General features: G+C 48.6%; 2 protein-coding genes across 2 annotated transcripts in view; one reads left to right on the plus strand and one right to left on the minus strand.

Moving 5' to 3' along the window:
* Positions 1-23064, minus strand: part of BOP1 (BOP1 ribosomal biogenesis factor) — a 104468-nt gene that overhangs the window by 13682 nt on the left and 67722 nt on the right. The window lies entirely within an intron of this gene.
* On the plus strand, positions 4651-22300 carry SCX (scleraxis bHLH transcription factor). The gene is made up of 2 exons (XM_089518994.1): positions 4651-5322; positions 21663-22300. The coding sequence occupies exons 1-2, from the start codon at positions 4789-4791 to the stop codon at positions 21699-21701; spliced, it is 573 nt and encodes a 190-aa protein (XP_089375120.1). The 5' UTR covers positions 4651-4788; the 3' UTR covers positions 21702-22300.

Below are 23064 nucleotides of genomic sequence, written 5' to 3' on the forward strand. Positions count from 1 at the left end.
ATGTTTAGCCCAGAGACAAGGAGATTAAAAGGAGACATGATAGCCCTGTTTAAGTATCTGAAGGGATGTCACATTGAGGAGGGAGCAAGCTTGTTTTCTGCTGCTCCAGAGACTAGGACACAATGGAGCAATGGATGCAAGCTACAGGAAAAGAGATGCCATCTTAACATTAGGAAGAACTTCCTGACAACAGGAGCTGTCTAACTCCCTCTGAGAATGGTGGGGTCTCCTCCTTTCGAGGTTTTCAAACAGCGGCTGGATGGATTGGCCATCTTTCCCACTGGGTGTTTTGATTGTGAATTCCTGCATGGCAGAATGGGGTTGGACTGGATGGCCCTTGAGGTCTCTTCCAACTCTAGGATTCTACATTGCACGACGCAGATCTTTTTATGAACAAGCGGTGGGATTCTCCTTGGCTCCAACTGGTGTCTTCCACCTATAACTATCAGGACAGCTTGGAGAAAGACCAAAGAAAGCCCCCTTCCTTTCCTCCAGCCTCCCCCTCCCCCCAAATGTCCAACACAGCAGAACACTGCAGGCCTGTCTGGTAGGGAGGTGTGAATGTGACCTCTTCCCTGAGACACTCACCACCCCGTCACCTCTGCCAGGCTGCCGCCATCTGTTCCCCATAAACACGTGGAAAGCACAAGTGGTTCCTGGGGAGGATGGGGAGGGAGTGGATGGTTCGGATCCCCCAGAAGGGGCATCCCTCCTCCCGGCCCTCCTCCAGCCCATCCATCATGGCATCACTCCTGGTCTCCCCCACAACCCCTCCAAGGCTCCTGCCTGCCTGCCTGCCAGGAATTTCCCAGCCAGGAAAAGATGGCTGAGCCTGGGGAGGAAGGGAAGGCAGGAGGATGGCAGGGACAGCCAACTGAGTCATGAGCAAGGCATCCCTTTTTCCTCTCCCTCCCAGGGCTGGGGAGGGGGGGACCCAACCAACCTGGGAGGGGAACCTTTGCTGGTGCTTCCCTCCTTTGTTTGGGGATGCCCATTGTGATGGGGAGAAACTAGCCCCACCTCATCACCAGAAAGAGAATCCTGACCCCAGCACCAGGTACCTATTTGTTTGCTTCTAAGTTTCGGCCGTGATGCCACCTCACTCCCATGACAATCCTTGCTGTTTGCCTGTGTGCCTTTGGCATGAAGGAGCTGGGCAGCTCCCATGTGAGACTCCTTGGAAACTGTGGCTGGACTCCTCTACATGTGACTGTGAGGGAAAAGAGGAGGTTCTGGACCTAGAAGGGAGCACCCCCAGAACCTCAGCTGTCTTTTACTCATTCTGGTTCTGCAGGAGAAAGATGACTGGGGTCAGGCATACATGACACTCTGGCATGGTCTCAATGGTGGACTGAGCAGGATCCAGCGCTTGCCCCCTCCATGTGCCTGGCCTACAGGTGTCCAGGATGCAGCTTGCTTCCTTCCTTCCTTCCTTCCTTCCTTCCTTCCTTCCTTCCTTCTTCCTTCTGGGTGCACCTTCCTTCCTTCCGGATACACCTTCCTTCCTTCCTTCTCCTTGCAGGTATTGCATTTGGAGCCTCTTTCTCCTCCTTTTGAAGGTGGGTCTCAGCCCATGTCAATGGCAAGAGGGGATTTGGCAGACCTGCCACAGGAGCCAGTGAGCCAGGCCAAGGCTAGAGGTTCAGCCCACCATGCAGCCCATGCCAGGAGAGGCCTTCTTTCCCTTCCCCTCCTGCTTCCCAGTTGCCTCCTGTGCATTTAACACCCCACCCTGAGTGAGAAAAAGGGGCAGCCGCCTTCTTCTTTGCCTCCACATCCCCCCAGCCCAATCATCCTCCCCCCCAGGAGCTGCCGTCACTCAGCCACACGTCTGGAAGTTGCTCTTGGAACGGCAGAGGCATTCCTCCTTGGTGTACATTCCTGGCAAGCAGAAGGATTCTTTTCCCAGTAGCACTTTCTTGAAAATAGCTGGTCCACGTGGAGAGAAGAGGAAGAGAGAGAGAGAGAGAAGGGGGGGAAGGGGGTCTGAAGGAAAGCTGGGAGCCCAGGGGGAAGGAAGAGGGGCGGCATGGGGGGCAGAGATGGGGGAAAGAGCTGCCCCTTCCTTTCTCCCAGGGCAAACTGACTGGGAACTTCTCCAGGGTGACATGTGTCTCTTTATCCACTTTATCACGGGACGTGTGTGTGTGTGGGGGGGGGGGGTGCGCACGCGCAAGGGGATAACAATAGAGGCAACCTGTCCCCTGACCCCAGCCCTTTCCAAAAGTCACCTGGGGCAAAGCTCACTAACCCCAAATGACACTGACCAGAGACTGCAGTCAAGAAATCTGAAGAAGACTAGGAATGGGAAGGGCAGCTATGAAAGAACTAGGAAAGACCCTGAAGAGTAAAGATATACAACTGAGCACTAAAGTCAGAATCGTCCAGGTCGATGTATTCCTCATTGCTATGTATGGATGCGAGGGCTGGTCAATGAAGAAAGTGAATAAAAATAAAATCAGTGCATTCGAGATGTGGTGCTGGAGAAGAGTGTTGAGCATACTGCAGAGGCCAAAAAGACATTATCTATCTATCTATCTATCTATCTATCTATCTATCTATCTATCTATCTATCTATCTACACATACATACATACATGGGTCCTTGGACAGATCAAACCAGAGATCTCCCTGGAAGCCAAGATGATCAGATTGAGGGTGTCATACTTTGGCCGCATCATGAGAAGGCACAGATCAGTGGAAAAGACAATAATGCTAGGAAAGGTAGAAGGAGGAGGGGAAGACCACATGCCAGATGGATGGAGTCAACCAGGGGAACATGGTCATGGTCTTGCAGGGACTGAAGAGAGCAGTGAAGGACAGGGGTATTTGAGGGTGTCTCATCCACAGGGTCACCGTGAGTTGAAGTCGACTGAAGGGCAGCTAAAAAAAAACAAAAAGCAGAAGGATGTGGGAAGAACCATCCTGTCCCTGCTTCCCTGGAAAACATAAAAGACTATTTTAAAACTTAATGAGTGTGTGTTTTGTGAAACCGTTACATTTCTAGACCTCTGATTTGTTGTGGCACAAAAAATAAGGTCCGTGGTTGTGAACAGCTCCAAATGTGGCGGTGCCTGCCTCACCTGACCTCCCTTCCCTGACATCTCTTGGCTAATGGCACACCCAGGTGCCACGGGGGGGGGGGGGTATCCATCCATCATGGTTGCCTGTGCATGCCACCTGCTTCCTGCTCTTGTGTCTACTGCCTCCAAATTTACTACTGGGACCCAAAGAAACTAACAGCAGGACCACAAAAGTGTGGCAGCCCACAAAGAGGGAAGACATGGGCAACCTCCCCTACAAGACAGAGGCGCAAACAGACTGGTCCTTCTGTTCTGAACTGCCTGGGAAGGGACATCACCATTCGACGCAAGAAACTGCTCTGGGGGTTGTTGCTGAACTCCCACTTCCACCAGTCTCTACTGCCAATGGTGAGGAGTGCTGGGGGCCGCAGTCCAATACCCTCTGGAGAGCAACACAATTCCCCCTCTGCTCTAAAGCCTCTCCATCCACAACCACATACATACACCCAGCTTCTGAGAATGCCACAGAACTGGCCTTCACAGCCCCCAAATATGCCAGACAGATGGAAGCAAGCCAAATGGGTTTCTCTCCTGGACCAGGGTGGGTCAGCCCCCCCCCCCGCCATTCCTTTGGGGAACTGAGGGTGTCAAAAGGAAAAACAGCGGCATCCACTGAAGCCACCCCTCCTTCAGAGGGGTATTCCTGACTCTGGCTTGAGTGTTCAGGGAATGATGAGGAGGGGGAGCAAATAGCAACCATTAACATGTGCCGCTCAGTTCTGAGGGCTCTGAAGAGGCATCTGGAGAAGACCAGCGGCTGTTCCTTTCTCCGGAGCAGGAGTTCTCCATGCATGGCTTTGTGTGGGTTAATCCTTCCTGCTGGGCCCCATTAGCAGCAGCAGCAGAAGCAGCAGTGGCAGGATCAATTTGGTGATGCTTGATGGGATTCCAGGGAATGGGAAGGAAGGCGAGTGTTCCTTCTTCAGGAGCGACTCCAGGCTATGGCAGGGGAAGGGAGCATGGGTCGGTGGGTGGGTGGAAAACCTAGGGCCACTCCAGCTCCATCCACGCTGCCCTCTCCCCTGGCACAGCCTTGGCTTTCCTAGGCAGGGGAGGCTTCTGAGCAGCCCAACGCCTTGGGATAGTGAAAGGAGAGCAGCTACAGTGTTCCCCTTCCAGGGGCAGACAAGCCAGGATGTGTTGTGCCTGCTGACCCCACATGCCCAACAGGTGAAATCCACATGGGAGAGATTATCCTTGCAGCCTCCGGACCCACAGCTCCCCAGCGGTAATGGTCAGCATGTGTGCCTCCTCCTCCATTGTGAGCTGAAAGAGAGGAATGCTCAGGTAGGCGTGAAGCTGCTGCAAGACAGAGGAGGGGCCAGACTGACTAGTCGCCACTCACTATAAAACTCTTCCTCGTTCTGCTCCTGCTGCACTCCAAGGGGAGCCCTAAGAGGCACAGACACACGTGTGCAAGGCGGAAACACAAGCTGGAACTTACAGGCAACCAGACTTAACTCCTTTCCTTCCCTGCCAAGACAGCCGGCCGGCTAGCCAACCATCCAAAGTGGACCCAGTTCTGGACGCAGACTAAGCAGCCTCTGGGGAAGGTGAATTGAAGGCATAAAGGCGAGACGGGGAGATTCAGCACAGGAGCCACTGGGAACGTGTGTGGGAAGCAACCACAGGATGAGTGGTTGGAGCTGAGGGTCCCCAGGCCACAAGGAGCGTGCCGCGCTGCTCCCCTCACCTGCCGCACAGCCATGTCGTTCGCCATGCTGCGCTCGCCCCCCAGCCGGTTCCTCTACCCCGAGATCAGCATGTTGTCAGAGGACGAGGAAAACGGCAGTGAGAGTTCGGGTTCGGATGAGAAGCCGTACCACATGGACGACGGTGGGTATGGTCTCAAAAGCGGCCAGCGCAGGTCCGGCTCCAAGAAGAGCAACCGGATCAACCGGGAGCCCCGCCAGCGCCACACGGCCAACGCGCGGGAAAGGGACCGTACCAACAGTGTCAACACAGCCTTCACTGCCCTGCGGACTCTCATCCCCACTGAGCCAGCTGACCGGAAGCTCTCCAAAATCGAGACCCTCCGCCTGGCCTCCAGCTACATCTCCCACCTGGGCAACGTCCTCCTGGTAGGAGAGGCTTGCGGGGATGGACAACCATGCCATACCACGCCAGCCTTTTTCCACCACAGCAGTAGCGTTGGCAGCAGCAGCCCACCTGCGCGGGAAAGTGAGAACTCACAGCCTAAACAGATCTGCACTTTCTGCCTCAGCAACCAGAGGAAGATGGTGAGTACAGGACAGACCCTTCATCTCCAGCCGGTAGTTGTGTGGGGGGAAATGGAAAACCGTAAAAACCTTCTCAATAAATGCTAGTAAAGTAACTAAAAATGAAGCCCTGCCAAAACAGTCGGACCTCTGTATCTGTAGACTTGTCATCTGTGGATCTGAGCATCCATGGATGGCAAGCCCTGTTGTCCCAAATGGCGGCATGTGCGTATGGCCACAGTAGCAAGCGTGTGCACATCATGCCGCCATTAGGAACAATGGAACCTCTTTTCTTGTATCTGTGGGGAGGGGGATCCAGAACACATCTCCAGAGGATATGTACTATAACTGGCCCCCATTATTCGTTTCATACTGACCCATTATTAACTATATTTATATGTCCAAAAAATGGGAGCCTAGATGGCTACCAATTCTATACCTCTGTGGTGTGACAACACTTGAAGGACTATGTCACACCACACTAGACCACACTGAGAAAAAAGGAGGAAACTGGGAAAGGAGCAGAAAGAGCTACCTAAATAATGAAGGGTCCAGAGCAGTTCCCTCACAAGGAGGACGAGGAGGAAGGAAAGGTTATAATTTTGGGTTATTGTTATTTTTTTAAGCTTATAAAAATGGAGAGTAAGCGGAGAGGTGCAAGAGGTGTGTAAAAGAAGACATGGAGAAGAAGCATTTCTCCCTGATCATACTAGAACTTTTTTGGGGGGTGGGGGTTGTCATCCAATGAAGCTGCACAGAAAGAGATGGAGGACAGACAAAAGGAACACCAACTTCTCACAGAGCACACTGTTAAAACTATGGAATTTGGGTTCATAAGATGCAGCCGTGGCCACCAACTTGGACAGTGGTTTTGGAAGGGGAACTGGACAAATTAATGGGAGATGACACTATCAATCGCATGAGGCCCTGATACCATTTGGTACTGCTTCCGAAGAAGTGGGTTTATATTAGCAGAAGTGCGTGCAAAAATAAAAACCAGTTAGTCTTAAAGGTGCTACCACATTCTTTTTCCCTTCCTTTCTTTTTATGCTGCAAGAGACGAACATGGCTACTTTGGAAACTACCTCAATGGCTACTAGTTGTTGTGGCCATGCACTGCCTCCTGCTCTGAAAGCAGAATCTCCCCAAATTCTAGTTCTTTTGCAAGAGAACTTGGCCGAGACCACTACGTCCCATTGACCACCAAGGAAAAGGAGAGTCAGAACTAGTGAGGAATGCTTCCTCCGAGCCAGGACCCATCTTTCTTCTTAAGTCCTAGAAGGAATTAAAGAGCTTCTGTAAGGTGGCCAAAGACACAGCCCTGTGACCTGTAGACTGACCAGAGACTGGGGCAGAGAAGTGGGGGAGAAAGCAAAGAGACATGGCAAACAGTGAAGAAGCTGCAGGCTGGGGGACCAGACGGGGGAAACCAGAAGTGTTAGTTAAGCAAAATTTATGCACATGCTGAAGTGGAGTCTACCATTTCTGCAACACCTCATAGCCAGAGGATTCATGCCTTGCACACAGCAGACCGAGGCAGAAAGGCAATGGCTTCTCCAAGGTACCTCTACTCGGATTCACAAACAAGCAGGTTACCAGGACCCAGCTCCAGATTCCTGCACTGGACCCTGCGTTGTTTGCCCAGACACACGGGTGCAAGATGATCCCATCCAAAGAATGAATGGGGCGGGGTGGGTGGGATGGAATACAAAGGGAGACAGAAAATGAGAGTGAGCAAAAGAAAGGTTTCCCCAGTCTATCCTACATCAGTTCAGCCCATCAGCCTAAAGACTATAACCTCTTCAATCCGGGGAGGTTTTGGGGTGCAGAACAGTCAGCTGCAACTGGCTCACTGAACCCCAAGAAGGAAGGCAAGAGACTGCCTGTCCCCTCCACTGTTTCCCATACTGACCAGTTAAGCCCAGTTCCAGCAGAAAGCAGACAGGAGAATCTACTGGAAGGCCTCTGGGTGATCTGACGGAGGTTCAAATCTACGAAAGCTCCTGTTACCAACCTCTTTCTTTCACTTAGTCTTAAAGGTGCTGCAAGATCCCTTTGCATTATCTATTTCCCCCCTAGGAAAATAAAAGCATCAAGGTGGTGGAGCTAATTCTAAGTGGGTTGACTGATAATGAGAGAAGCATGCTGTTTGCCATTTGCCCACCCAGGAATGTGTGTTCACGCATTCCCATCAAAACCAGTGGCTAACTGGAGGTGGTTGCCCACTGTGCAGCAGCCACTGATCTGACAAGAATGGGAGGAAAAGCCTTTCCCACACAAATATGCTGCGAAAATCAAGGAAGCTTAGAGGGAAAAAAGTACCCTTGTTTGCAGTGTGTGTGTGTGTGTGTGTGTGTGTGTGAGAGAGAGAGAGAGAGAGAGAGAGAGAGAGAGCTCCAGCAGTTCAGGTAGGAACCAAACCCCTAAGTGGAGCCTCTGCTCACAGGGACACTATGGACCATCTTTCTGAGTTGCTATCAGACAATTCTTGTGATAGAAAGTAGCAAAGGGTGCCCACCCCTTGCCTTAAGCCTCTTCTCCGGCCAATGACTGGGAAGAGACCCCCCCACACCCATCTTGGGGCACAGCCATGGGAGGACTTTTATCCAGTTCTATGCCCCACTCTTTTTCCCAGGGGTTCCTACCCCAAATTTTTCTCCTCATACTTTGCATCTTTCTGGCCACAGAGAGAAATGTACATTAGAATCATAAAATCCTAGAGATGGAAGAGACCCCAAAAAGAGCCATCTAGTTCAACCCCATTCTGCCATGCAGGAACTCTCTGTCAAAGCATCCCTGACAGATGGCCATCCAGCCTCTGTTTAAAGACCCCCCAAAGAAGGAGACTCCACCACCCTCTAAGGCACCATAGTCCACTGTCCCACAGCTCTTACTGTCAGGAAGTTCCTTCTAATGTTGAGGTGGAATCTCTTTCTCTGTAGCTTACATCCATTGTTCCTGGTCCTGTTCTCTGGAGCAACAGAAAAAAAGCTTGCTGCATCCTCAATATGACACCTTTCAAATATGATGATGCTCTCTAAAGGAAAAGTAGCTTTGCCAACGTCTTCTGTTGGCTTTCCAAGTGAGATAACGGATAACAGTCCCTCTCCTCCTGAATGGGATGCCTTGGTCACCAGCGGGTCATTCCAGCCCAGCTCTTGTTGACCTTTTAGGTCTGGAGGTCAAGACCTTCCTCAGCTTTGAAGTAGAATGGGTCGCTGGCCACTGTTAGGAGAGTAGGAAGGGACTTCTTAACAGCGGAAAAAAGACAACCAAGCTGGAACGGGTGGGTGGTCTGGCCCTCTCAAAACCCTACAGCCCCCAGAACAAACTCCATCAGCAGGCCATGGACACCAGCCTCTCTTAGTAAGTGAGCTTAGAAGGATCAACTAATTCATTCAGCAGAATGGGACAAGGATACTGCAAATACACTGCCCACATTTTAGCCCAAAGAGAAAGTATTCCAGTGCAGGATATTATTTTGGGGGGTCTAAAAGGGAACAGGAATTCAATTATTATGGCAACAAATAACTTGGGACCTAGGAGAGAACCGACATGCCAAGCAAATTCTTTATGCACAACACTCTTTCAGAAGATTGCTTTTATTTACGCATGTGATTTACATCCCACCTTTCTCCCCAAACTGAGATTCAAGATGGTTCACCTTTAACTAAAAAGGGCACAGAGCAAAGCACAACTTGTTTTGATATCGACAAAGAAACTGCAACACTAAAACACATCTGTATTAAAAGCTACCGGAAAATACAACAGAAGAGAAAACAATGCCGCAAAGTACAGGGCCCACCTGTCAAAAGCCCCTTCCTGAGCAGCCAGGCAAATAGTGCTAAAAGGTCCACAGGGGTAGAAAGAGCTTTTGCTTTCTGCTGGGGAAGGACAGCCAGTCCAGCTCCCCACCAAAGGCAACTGCAACTCCAAAATTAAAGCTGCCCTTTGGAAACTCACGGTTAAATATTTTACCAGTTATTTGGACTGGGTTTTGAGCTTCTGGAAAGCAGATCCTTTTTGTTCGGAAACCTTGGAGAGGGGGAAAAGGAAGGCTCCTCCGACAAAATTCCCCGCTTGCCCTAGCAGCAGAACGAGTGTCAGAAAAGATGGCGTGTCCGCACCCAGAACGGTCAGCGGGCCACAACCACTGAGTGCAGCCGAATGGACAGCAAAGTCCCACCAAAAGGACCTGGAGAGGATGGAGTATTGAACCTTGTGTCCCTCTTTGTAGTTGTATCTCTGGCTCTTCTCTTATGAATACTGGTTTGAGCAGAAAGGGAGGTACTGAATTTAGTCTCAGGCAAGCTGTATCCTGAACTACAGTTGGCCTTCCATATCCATGGATTCTTTATCTGCGCATTCAGCCATCCATGGCTTGACCCTAAGGCAAACCTATCACAGTGTTTTCATGGCAAATTTCTTTAGAGGGGTTTTGCCATTGAGGCTGAGAGAGTGTGACTAGTGGGTTTACATGGCCAGGTGGGCATTTGAACCCTAGTCTCCAGAGTCATAGACCAGCACTTGAACCACTGTGCCACACTGGCTCACCATGAGATTTGACCATCCACGAGGGACCCTGGAGCCAAACCTCGGCAGATACCAAGGGCCCAGTGTACTTTGTAGGTTTTGTAGATTTCCAGCAAATGTGAAACAGAATCGTAAGAGTGAAGGAAAGGGTCAGGACCCAAGCTTGGCCATTTGGGTAACCTCATCTCAATTCCCCTTCAACAGAGGAAAATGGGCTAAATGTTCTGCAACAGAAAAGACCCCAATGGAAATTAAAGTGTGCAGCTTCTTCTGGGTCTGAAAGTGCAATGTGTGTGGACACTTGCAGCTACACAGCCAACCTTTTCCCAATAAAGCAGAAGGGATAAGAGCACAATAGTCTGCACAGGAGAAGGCAACTCTGTCATATCAATCTAGCCTCCAAAGCCAGGGTCCCACTGCTCTAGGGAGAACCAGAGGTGCATCCACCGCACAGCTCTCCTTGCTTTCTCCCATCTCCCTTTCATACTGTCACAGCCAAGCAAGTGGAATCACTAAGAAGTTGGTACAGCATGGAGGAAAACAATATAGGAAAGTTATGGACATGTCTTTTTTCCTTAAGCTCTTAACCTCTTCAACCAGTTCTTTAAAGACATGAATGAGGACTAGGGAAAGACCAGCCTGGGAGCAACTTTGATGTCCAAACCACACGAAAACAAAGACGGAAGAGAAGAGAAGGAAGGGACTCAGGTTTTTTGGGGGCAGATAAAATGACAAGATCCAAAAGTGACAAGGTCTGGGGGGCTATGAGAAGAATAGATGGATTCCCATGCCAGCTGGGAGCTCTTCTCCCATGACCCCATTGGCACAAGGGAGCCCAGTTTTTAGGATGCCACCGCCACATCCCAGCAACTTTCTTCATATGTGAGATCCGTTGTGTTGTGAAACACATGGCAAATCCCTCAAGGGATCTATGCAACGTTCAGAAAGAAAAGGAAAGATCACATCCTTGTACAGGTATGCCCCACTTTATGTGAGTTCCTGCATGGCAGAATGGGGTTGGACTGGATGGCCCTTGTGGTCTCTTCCCACTCCAGGATTCTATGAAAAGGATTATCCAGAAGCCTAGAAAACAAATATCTCCTTCGCTATGTGCGTGGCAACTGGCAGGGAAAGGACGCTGCCTGAAAAGCGAGCTATTTGTAAAAGGTGGCGTAGCTCTGAATTCGCCGCACAATTCCTCCTGACGGCTTTCGTTCTCTGGGTTTTGGCTTAAATTATTAAACAGAGAGAACTGTGCCCCTGGCGCCCATTTTCACCCAAATTAAGAAGGTGAACATACCTACTTTATTTTATTTTCATTTATTCTTCTATTTGGTGAAGGTTTTGGTGCTTGCATTTGGGAATGCGCAGATCTGGAATGAGTAACGTTTTCCTCCTGAAACCCAAAGCTGGGAGCGCACAATGTCCTGCTTTCTCTGCAGTTGCACAACTTATGGGTCCAAGAACAACCAAATTCTTAAAGCACTCTGACACCCCAAACCCCAGGCCATATACTGCTACACCTATCGAAAGGGGGTAAACCTTCAAAAGGGGGTAAAGTACATTCAGCACCCAGGGACAAAGAAAAGCAAAGTGGCATAGATAGGGGTGAGTGTGTGGGGTGTATGTGAATGCACAAACACAGATGTTCTAAACCTTGACAAAAAGCACAATGAAGGTATGCACAACATGTGCACAACGTATGGGTCCAGCAAGGTCCCTAGGGTCCATCAAAGATGTTGCAAAGCAACAAGAGACAGAGGCATGGAAAATAGGCCTTCTTGAGTTTCGGCGTGAAAAGGGAGATTTGCAACGGAAAGGGAATCCCTTCTGCTCCAGTGCAGGGACCCATGTAAACCTATCTCTCAAGCAGAGGAACTTCCAAAGGTCATGGCAGGGAAGGCACCATCCCTCAGGATGAAGGGGGGAAAGAGGGGCCAGGACAGTGGCAACCATCTCCAGCTAGCCACTGGCTTTGACGCTGATGCATGGCCCCCATTTCTGGGTGGGCAAGTGGCAAACAATGTATAGTGGGCCCTTGGTATCCGCTGGTGTTTGCTTCCAGGAACCCCAGTGGATGACAATATCAGTGGATGCTCAAGTCTAATTAAACACAATTGCACGCATAATAAAATGGATTCCTTTTAAAATGGTAAAATGAAGGTTTGCTTTTGGGAATTTATACATTTTCAAAATATTTCAAAAACGTGGATGCTTGAATCCGTGGATAAAAAGTCTGTGGATATGGAGGGCTGATTGCATTTCTCTCACTATTACTTAACCCACCTAGGAGAGAATTGACTCCAATTGAATGCTTTGTTTTTTTAGAAGGAAACAGTTATTTGCGAATTCAGAACGCATTTTTCTGATTTTTAAAAAAGATGTTTGGGGGACATGGAGTGAATTTTCTCATCTCTGCAAATGTTGCTGTTTTGTTGTTATTTATTTCTTGAATTTATATCCTGCCCTTCCCTTAAATCTATATTTGCCGTCCAGTTGGCTTGGACTTAGGGGAAACCTCTGAATGGGAGGCTTCCTCCCAAGAGATTTTCTCATATGCTCTTTTCACATAGGGTCTGTAAACAAGGACTAACATAGGATTCGGAAAGGGGTCGAGGCTAAAGAGTGGGAAGCACTGGGAGAACATGGCATTTTAAAGCGTAGTCAAGGAGCAAGTCCTGACAAGGAGAAGGAAAACTCCCAGTATCTTGTGATAAGGCACTGGAAATTTGATTTGGTGAAAGCCATTTCCCATTAACAACACAGCACAAGTGGGGCTTCAGAAAGCAGCTGTGGTGGTCTCTCACCCTGGCTGTGACAGTTAATCCTATTACATTACATTACATTATAGTATATGCCACCTTCCTTCCAGAGTGGGACTCAAGGCAGCTCATGGAGGAAATCATAACAATACAGTTATAAAAACAATTAAAATCATCTCATTTAAAACAGTATAACATTATTTTTAGCAGGATGCAAAAGTTATAAAAATAAACACACTTCAGTAAGAAGCCATTATAGATTAAAAGCTTGCTTAAAAAGAAGAGACATACACTAGGTGCGGAAGAGAGGCCAAGTAAGGAGCAAGCTTGTGTTCTGCTCCAGAGACAAGAATACAGAACAATGGATTCAAACTACAGGAAAAGAGATTCCACCTTAACATTAGGAGGAACTTCTTGACAGTAAGAGTTGTTTGATAGTGGAACACAGTCCCTCGGAAAGAGTTGGGGTCTCCTTCTTTGGAGGTTTTTAAACAGAGGTTGGATGGTCATCTGTTGGGGATGCTTTGACTGAGAGTTCCTGCATGGCAGAATGGGGTTGGACTGGGTCAAGGCCCTTCTTGGGGTCTCTTCAAACTCTATGATTCAAACTAGATTCCACCCATCATTTGTATAGTCATGGACCCTGCCCATTTATAGGTGGGCATGTCCATATCAGGGTGTGATTTGCATGTACCCTGGGTGTGTATGTGTGTATACACATCCCTTCAAGTGACCTGTCAGCTTATGCTGGCCCCATGGGTTTCCTAGGGTCTTCCTAAGCAAAGAATCCTCAGAGGTGGGTTTTGCCACTTTCTTGCTCTGAAATATCACCTATAGCACCTGGGATTGGTTGGCAGTCTCCCCTCCAAGTACTAGCCAGGACTGACCCTGCTTACTTTCCCAGATCAGACAGGTTCTGGTGCCTTTAAAGTATTTAGGCCCAACCGTATCCTACTTAGCCCTAGCAAGCATTCACTGCTGCTTTGGTCAGGATTACTGGAAGATGCCCCAACCACGCTGTGGCTCCGATGCAGAAAGAGCTGGACAGACTGGCCAGTTATAAATGGCTCATAACCCTTAGATGCAACCTGTGCCCCGCTTGATGTTGTCAGGTGACCGGTTCCCAGCATCCCATGTGAGCTGTTGTTCACAAAAGGACAGCTGAAGGCTCCCAAGTTCCCCACCTATGGCCAGAGAGATTGGGGTGATCTTTTCTCTCCCTCTTTTCCTAGCATTTGAGAAAAGTGAGAATCATCCTCCCAAAGACACATCTAGTACCCACTGAGTTGGGTAAGTAAGGAGTGGAAAATGGCTTGATGGCCAAAGGCAGTGCAGTTTGGTGTGTACATGTGTCGAAATGTCTGCACACGGATCTTGTATCCTTTATTCATGGAACAAAGGAAGATCCCTGAGCACTACACCAGATTAGTCAGAATCAGGCTCAAATCCACAGACCCACTGAATCAATTGCTGAAAGACAAATAAACATGTAGGTAAATCCAAGGGATCCAGTCTAGCTGGTGCCAAGAGTGGGATTCTGGCCCATGCATCCCTCCAGCCCAGCACTGCCTTCTTCACCAGGGTCCTTCCAGAAGCAAAGCCCTGGTCCCTGATCTTTCAAGCCTTGAACTCATGGCCATCCGCATGCCACATAGGTCCTCTACAACTGAGCTCTGGCTTTTCTCCAGAGGAAGAGGAAAGAGCAGCGTTTGGGGCTGGCGGGGGGCAGGCCAGGGGTGATCATGAGAAGAGCAAAGGATGGCAACCTGGGTCCAAGGAAGGTGACCTCCTAAGGGAATTCAAAGTATGATCTTACTGTCACAAAGTTCTTCCTAACATTAAGGTGGAACCTCTTTTTCTGTAGTTTGCATCCAATCTTCCGTGTCCTAATCATGCACACATCCAAGTTCCTTCATGTACGCAGTGGCACATTTTTTGGCCACCATATAAGATCCCTATTTATCCCACAGTTGCATAACCGGAGCTGCACACCACAGTTGTACATTCTTGGATGGTGTGTAACTGTTTGTCAGTACTTCGAGGTATGCATTAACTGACTGGTTTGATGGGAACAGCTATGGCGCAGAAAACATTGCGTAACGGGGCAGTTGGCAGGCACGCAGATACACAACTGGTTGCACAATGTTGGTATTCAGCAAGAGAGTGGTGTAGCCCAACAACAGACACTTACAGTACATCAGTGTAGATTTTTACTATGAAAGCAGATGCTAGGATCTCATCCCATCCCAAGATTTCCTTGGGGTTCGATACCTCTTGACCTAACTTCATAGGCTGCACCCCTTTCTTCCGCACCCATCTGCCGCTATATGCAGACTTGATCAATTCAGCAACCATATGCATGTTTCCACCATGTAGTTGTTGCCGTTGTCTCAGCACAATGAACCACCCCATTGCTGGGAATAACTGGGCAGCTACCTGTCTCTGACTCCAAGAGCCACAGGTTGGAGCGGAGCATCTTTCACCTGCTGCTGCTACTCACTTTGTTGAGAGAAACCCTGCTGAAGCATGGATTCCAGTGTCCTGTGACCACAAAGGTCAGCCAGGTTTATATAGGCATTTCTATTTAAGTTATGCCACACATATTTTTTGGGTAGCCTTGCCGCCAAAGCCCACAAGTTGGGCATTTGCTAGGCACTCAGTGAGGAAGGGTCAAGGGAGCAGAGGAGGGCCGTCTGTTTGGGGTTTTTCCCCAGCTGTGTTTATGTTGTGCTGTTCTCATTGACACCGCAGGTGCTCCCAGCATTACTGGCGACAATGTCAGGCAATAAGGAATTAGCACATGAAGTCCTCAGATGGAGAATTTGCAGTTCTTAAACAGACTGGTCTGTGATAAACCAAGTAGATATGTCCTTAGTTAAAGAAAAAAAATCTTACCAATACTAAAGTTAAAAAACAAATTATTAAAGGCATAAATTTAAAGGTTTAAAACAAATATAAAACACAATTCAGAAAGATTTTAAAATATAAATAAAAGCACTGCACATCCCAATAAATGAGTTGAGACTGAAAGCGCTGCCTATTTACAGCTAAACCAAGTCGATACGTCCTTAGCTAACGGGAAAAGTCTTACTAATACTCACACTAAAAAAAACCCCAAATAATTCTATTAAAGGCACAAAGTTAAAAGTTTAAGACATAACAAGAAAGATTTGAAAATAAAAAAGCATTGCACACCCCATTAAATGAGTTAACAGTAAAAGCCCTGCCTAAATGAAAAGGTCTTTGCCTGCTGAAGGTAAAACAGCAAAGAAGAAGCCGACTCAATGCAGTGGGATTCTGGGCTCTGTTGCTTTGTGAGACAGTTTACCTTCTCTGTCAAGAGAGCCCAGGTTAGTCAACAAACTATAAATCCCAGGATTTCATAGCATGGAGTCATAGCAGTTAAAGTGGTGTCAAACCACATTCATTCTGCAGTGTGGCATCAGCCTGGGAGGGAATTCCACAAGCTGGAAGCAGCCACCGGGAAGGCTGTCTCTCATGCCCACAATCGTATTAGGACTAGAGAAAGAACTCTCTTAGAACTTGGGCAGGCTCATAAAGGGATAAGTGGTCTCCGCATCCTATTTCCCTTGCCCCTGAAAGCATGAATGCTTTTCTTTTTAAGAACAGAGCATGAAGTTCCTCCGTCCCAGTTGCTGTCCCTGGACCAGTGGAAGTCCCAAAAGAAAGCCAGGCAATGGTAGCCACTTGTGTGTGTGTGTGTGCCAACGCAAGGTTGCCATGTAATGCTTTTCCACATTACTGGGTTACAGCACACTATGTGCCACGCACGGTCTGGGTGCTGTGTTAACAGCAAAAAAATCCTGTCACCGCCCTAGAAATAATTTCACTGGCTTTCCTTTTTCATGGGCCACTTTATTCGACCTTTAGCTTTTTCTTTTCCTAAGCTCTCTCTGCAAACTATAAATATTCATAAATGTTCTTTGTGAAAAAAGGGGTGGAAGCGGCAGTACCAGAACATCATCATCATCATCATCATCACCATCATCATCATCATCATCATCATCATCATTTTTATGCCACCCTTCTCCCACAAAGGGACCCAAGGTGGCTCACAAGATAAATATGCTCTGTGCATCTTAAAATGTGCAACAGGCGATGGATGCCTTTGGCCTGCTGACCACAACCCTAAAGGTCAATGTAGCTCCACTGATGTAGGTGGCACAGTATTAGGGCAAGAGAGGCATGGGCACCACAGAGGTGAGAGACAGGGAGGAACTGTCGAGGAAGTGAAAGCTAACCAGATGATGGTGCACCTGTCCTGGGTAAAGGAGACAACTTTCTCTCCAGTCCCTTCATGGGACACCAAAACAAGCCCTATGGAGGAATTCCCTAAGAGGATCCTGGCCCCTACCCGTTATTGCCCAACCTGGTGCCATGGCCTACAAATGTGTCTGGTGGGTTTCTACTTGGAATATCTTGGGCACAAAGACATCATGTCCCGGGAAAGACTCTGCCGCCCTTTTGTCCACTATGGCCCTAAACACTCAGCCTCACGTCTTGTCTCGCTCTGCCCTGCAAATACCCCAACAATGGAAGCAAATGTTACCAGTTTGCTCAGGGCTAGCCTACCCTTAGCAGCAAATTAAGACATTTCCCCCTTTTTGCTCTTTTCTAACACTCCCCACCCAGCCCTGGCCCCAAAGCAGCTGTTTCTTTAAGAGCAGGAAAAGGCTGCCACTTTGAAGTCGTGGCTCAGCAGGCAGCTAAGTGGGTTCGAAAACTATAGAGGCAGCTGCACCTCCGGAGGTCTGAGGGGGTCAGGCTTCCAGGGCACCAACTGTTGTGGGGGAAAGGGGGGCAGGAAGGAAAAGGGGCAAACGGTCCTCCCTCCTTCGCCCCCGGCCAGGTGGAGCAGCAGCCATAAAGGCCTCACCCAGGAAAATGACAGGTCAGAAGGCAGGAATGCTGTCCATGGGTATCTTTTGGGGCACTGTGTGGTTGCCCCATTTGGCACCCAGTGACAGAAGGTGGTCTTCTCTCTCCATACCCTTTGGGGCATTGCATAGTTGCCCCATTTGGTACCCAGGGGCAGAAGGTGGTCTTCTTTCTCCAGTACCTTTTGGGGCATTGTGTGGTTGCCCCATATGGCACCCAGTGGAAGAAGGTGGTCTTTTCTCTCCTGTTCAGCTGAGATCTTACGGAGACAAACAAGTGGGTTCCACTGTTTTGGTTGGATCCCATGCCATTCTGGGGTAAAGTGGCATGAGGCAGGTGAGCCAGGCAGATGTGGGCAAAGTGGCGTCTGTCCTCCCTTACGCAGGGATTCACATTCTAGTCCATATTAATGATGGAAAGGATAAAAGGAAGGGAGGACAAAGGGGGAGTTGTTCCCCACAAGGTTCGCCTGCTTGATGAATTCAGCCGCAGTGTGCCCAAGGGAGGACCTGAAATTCAGAGCACAAAGCCAGAAGCAACAACCGCAAATGAACAGAACTAACTCACTTGGGGATTTTGGACTCTCTGCCATGGGGCAAGGAACGAGGCCGGGGCCATCCGTTCACAGCCGCCTATCCCTTCTGAATCCAAGACAAATGGCACACGCTGGAGGCCTTCTGCCCCACGGAGAGGCAACCCTTGGCCAAAAGGGCCTTGCAGGAGGGTGCAGACATTGAGCCCCACTGGGATCAGGAAGGAGGTTGGGGGGCTGTGGCTCAGTGCTGGGAAAAGGAACCCTATTTGCACATATAAAAGAAGCAATATAAGACAAGAATATTTTGTAGAGAGATCTCCTAGCAGCTTTCAAACTAACTGAAAGAAAGAAGTTGGCAGTATGAGCTTTTGTAAACTTAAGTCTACTTCCTCTGATGCATTTGCATCTGACCAAATTTGACCAAATGCATCTGAGAAAGTAGACTTAAGTCTACAAAAGCTCACGCTGCCAACTTCTTTCTTTCAGTTAGTATCAAAATGCTACAAGATCTGTCTACACACTGATTCTGTATAGACTAACATGGCTATATCTTTGAATTTTACAATAATATTTTGGCGGTCTCAATTTTTGAACTAGCTCTCATCAATATCTGCAGATATAGACTAGTCTCATGTCAGAAGGCCTGCTGTGATGTAATTATTATTATTCACATTATCACACTTTTTTGTATCCCACCTTTCTCCCCAAATCTGGACACAAGGAGGGGTTCCAATTTAAAAAGAACAACACAGCTAGAAACACACAAAACGTGGACTTTAAAAACCAATTAAGACCTCCCATGGATACCAAAATCCATGTTGAAATCCCATTATATAAAATGGCATAATAAAATGGTGTCCTTTATATAAAATAGCAAAACGGTTTGCTTTTTAGAATGTATATATTTTTGTACTGTTTTCAAGCCATGGGTAGTTGAATCTCTGGATAAAGAAACTGTGGATATAGAGGGTCGACGGTATTTGCGAGGGGCAGCCTGGTGAGGTGGTTTGAGCATGGGATTTTTTGAGCATATGTCTCAGGTCAGTGAGTCATGTGTTCTTGGGCAAATCACACTCTCTCAGCCTCGCTGGAAGGCAATGGCAACCCCTCTCTGAAGAAATCTTGCCAAGAAAGCCCTGGGATAGGTTTGCCTTAGGACTGCCGTAAGTGAGAAGTGACTTGAAGGCATACTACAACACAGTAAAACTATTCACTGTATTAAAGCAATTCAAACTCATACGCAGAGGGATTAAAAATGCAATTAAAAGATTAACAGGTATTAAAACAATACAGCACTCGCTACTTTAGCCCATTCTTTAAAAACCTTCTGTTTTAAAAGCCTATAGGAATAAAAAGGTATTTGGTCGTTGACGGACTGAAGGAGAGCAAAGAGGGAGCCGGGCAGCCATGGAGAAGGCCACGGAAAGCCACAGAGAAGTCTCCTGTCCCCCCAACTGCACTTGTTGGGGTGGCAGGGCTGACTCTTGGAGCCCAAGGGTCATACAGAGAGTAATAATAATAATAATAATAATAATAATAATAATAATAATAATAATATCTTTATTTGTATTTTCCCACCTCTCCCAGGTGGATCGAGGAGGGATTACAACCCAATACAATATACAAATACAAATCACAACAATAAAAACAGCAATATAGTACAACAGAATATAAAAATAGATAACAATTAAAAATGATAGTCTGCCAGGAAGCTTGGACCTGGCCCTTAAAGTGATTGAGGGGTGCGAACCACTTGTCACATTTTTAATGCCACCTTCCCATATCAGCCAAAAGATGAACTTTCTTGGACAGATCCCCCCCAGAGCAAGAGACTCATCCCCCACACGCGCCAAGCAAATATCAGTGGGGCAGGGGCACAACCGAGGCCAAGCATCCTCCTCAAAAGACCCTCCCCCCAAGTGCCACCTGGCTGCCCTACTCCCCCTCCCCAAACACCCCTTGAAGATGGGCCTGCTTCAGAATCCCCTTAATTTACTGTTCCTGCTTAACTTAATGGCAGCGGAAAGGCAAGGTGATAGGGGAAAAAATATGAGGCGGGATTTTCCGAATCCCCATTTCCTCTCCAGACAGCAAGAGAACTCCTGGGGCCTGAACATCTGGGAAATTTAATTTTACCATTTCTGAGCCCAAGGCCCCCCTTCTTGCTCCCCTTTAACAAAGGATGAGGGGCTGCCTTGTTGTTAGCAGAGCCTGCACTGGCTGTTAATCCCAAACCTAGGTTCCCCCTCCCCAAATAAAACATACAAGGGGGGGATGCTCCCCATGCGCCAAAGAGGGAGGGAGCGCACTGAGGGAAGGCAGCCCTTTGAGCAGCAAAAGATGACGGAGTCAGGAGACTCCGGGCAGAGCCCTGCAAATGTGGCGGCCGTGGAGGGGCTAATCTCGGTTCAGCTCCAGGACACAAGGCTCAGTTCTGGACAACTGTTTGGGAAATGTGTAAACTGACCCAAAGGGGAGCAGCTGAGGGGTGCAGAGTGTGCGTGTGTGATGCTCACAACTGTTTCTTCCCCTGCAGGGAAGAGTGGCCAAGGGACCTTTGCCTTTGTCCTCCGGGAACATGGCTGGTCAAGCATTAGTACTACTACTACCAAATTCACTGGGATGACTGGGAGGCTGAATAAAGGAGGGAAGGGGGAAAGGCTGTACAGACGTTGTGATTTATATGACACTGAATATGCAGCTTTGGGGTCCATACTCAGCTGCAGAACCAGCTACTACTTCTTCAAAGGAAGGACATCTCTGTTCTCGCAGCAAGAGAAGGCCAGCAAATGGAGGCTAGGAGCTCCATGGTGGAAAGTGATGGTTGTGGCTGGATTCAAGGGTGCGGGGCCTACCCATCACCCTCTCCCCACTCTCTGGCTGAGGCCCCATATTTCATAGAATCACAGAGTTAGAAGAGACCACAAGGGTCATCCAGTCTAACTCCTTTCTGTCCTGCAGGTAAGCACCATCCAATTCTTCCTTGTGACAGATGGCCATCAAGACTCAGCTTTAAAAAAGCCTCCAAAGAAGGAGACTCCACTACTCTCCAAGGGAGTCTGTTCCACTGTCGAACAGCTCTTACTGTCAGGAAGTTCTTCCTAATGTTGAGGTGGAATCTCTTTTCCTGGAGCTTGCATCCATTGTTCCGGGCCCTGTTCTCTGGAGCAGCAGAAAACAAGCTTGCTCCCTCCTCAATATGACATCCCTTCAAATACTTAAACAGGGCTACCCCATATCACCTCTTAACTGTCTCTTCTCCAGACTGAACATGCCCAGCTCCCTAAGTAACTCCTCACAGCGTTTGTTTCACACATAAGATTTTGACATGCACCGAGAAACAGGTGGCAGGCTGTGGGGAGCCAGGTATTGGTGGCTGCGACGGGTACGACTGTGGCTGGATCCCAAGAAAAGGCCTTCTGAGAGAAGTGGCCAGCAATGGGGTGGTGCTGCAGTGGCAGCCGCAGGGACCCCATGGGGGAGAGAGGCAGGCATCAAAATGGGGAAGGGTGATCCATGCATGGGGTGCAACAAAATCTTGCCAGGAAGATGGAAAACAAAACTCCCTTTGGCAGCTTTGGAGAAATGTGCTGCCTCTGGTGTGGTTGTCTAACCTTTCTTCCATTTTGCAGAGTAAAGATCGAGACAGGAAGACGGCAATTCGGAGTTAGACAGTTATAGATCTAGGAAGGCGGCAGCAGCAGCCCCCCAGGAGGAGGAGGAGGAGGAGGAGGAGATGATGATGATGATAAGGGGGACGGAAAGATGGAGAACCCACACACGCAAAACAAAGAGACAGAGCCTTCCAGCCTGTCCCCTGCCCCTCAACTGCTGCCCCAACCCTGGAGCTGTGTGGGTCCACCATGGATGAACTTATGGGGCAGGCTGACCCAGAGAGAGAAAAAGAGAAAGACTGAGCACCTTTGGAGCCTGGATTTTGTGGCCAAGAAATGCAGGTTTTGACCTTTGAAGGAAGGCAGGACTGCAGGACTGTGTTTGGCTGCGCTGGAAGGAGAGCCAGGCGCGGTCAGTATGTCCGCAGCCACCAAGGGAGAGACTCTTCTGCTCAAACAGAAGGACGGCTGTGGTTTGCTCCAGAAGACTCCCCATGACTCTGAATCCTGCTGGAAGAAAAGCAGTGGTGGTGGCAACAATTAAGCCATGACATTTCTCTTTTGGCGGAGGCAGAACCACGTTGGCCCCCTGGACTTGTGCCTTCCTGTCCGGCCACTCGGCGCTCAGAACCTCGGGTGGGGTTACAGTCAATACATGCTGGAGTTTCATGTCATTGATAACAATAATATAAACCCAAGTTGTTTGTATAGTGCGAAGAGGCTGTTGTTCTTGTGAGAGGTGAGCTTCCTTTCAGACTCCTCTGTCTTCCTCAGAGTGCTTACTGTGGCTCTTCAGAGCTTGTGTGTGTGTTGTGTGAGTGTGAATGGTGACGGAGGAATGGTGGAAGCAGCAATACCTTCAAGGAAGGATTATTCCTACCTCTGTATTAAGAGGAAAAGGGCCTGGGAGGACTATGGGGTCATTTAGACATTGTTGTTTTTAGTACGACTATGCAAATACTCAGAATCATAGAATCATTGCGTGTGTTGGAAGAGACCACAAGGGCCATCCAGTCCAACTCTCTGCCATGCAGGAACTCTCACTCACTCATTCCGGGTTTCTAGTTCACACTAAGGAAATGCATCTCTGCACATCTCTGAGAGTTCGTTGCTCACATGTGCCAGAACTCGAATAAAGATGGAGTAGATCATAGAATATAAATTTGGAAGAGACCCAAGGGCCAACCAGTGCAACCCCATTCTGCCATGCAGAAAGACACAATCCAAGTATGTACTCTCTGTGACAGATGGCCATCCAGCCTCTGTTTAAAAGCCCCCAAAGAAGGCGATCTAGCACACTCCAAGGAAACAGTGCCTTCCACTGTTGAGCAGCTCTTACCATCAAGAAGTTCTTCCTAATGTTTTGGTGGAATCTCTTTTCCTGTAGTTTGAATCCATTGTTCTGGGTCTTATTCTCTGG

The sequence above is a fragment of the Sceloporus occidentalis genome, unplaced genomic scaffold (assembly GCF_023333645.1).
Source record: "Sceloporus occidentalis isolate IW3139 unplaced genomic scaffold, rSceOcc1.0.p SCAF_3, whole genome shotgun sequence".
NCBI classification, from domain to species: domain Eukaryota; kingdom Metazoa; phylum Chordata; class Lepidosauria; order Squamata; family Phrynosomatidae; genus Sceloporus; species Sceloporus occidentalis.

Bases quoted from the DNA above. Each gene is read 5' to 3' on its own strand.
- SCX (XM_089518994.1), top strand. From the start codon at position 4,789: ATGTCGTTCGCCATGCTGCGCTCGCCCCCCAGCCGGTTCCTCTACCCC. The intron at 5,323-21,662 runs GTGAGTACAGGA...TCCATTTTGCAG, and splicing joins TCAGCAACCAGAGGAAGATG to AGTAAAGATCGAGACAGGAA.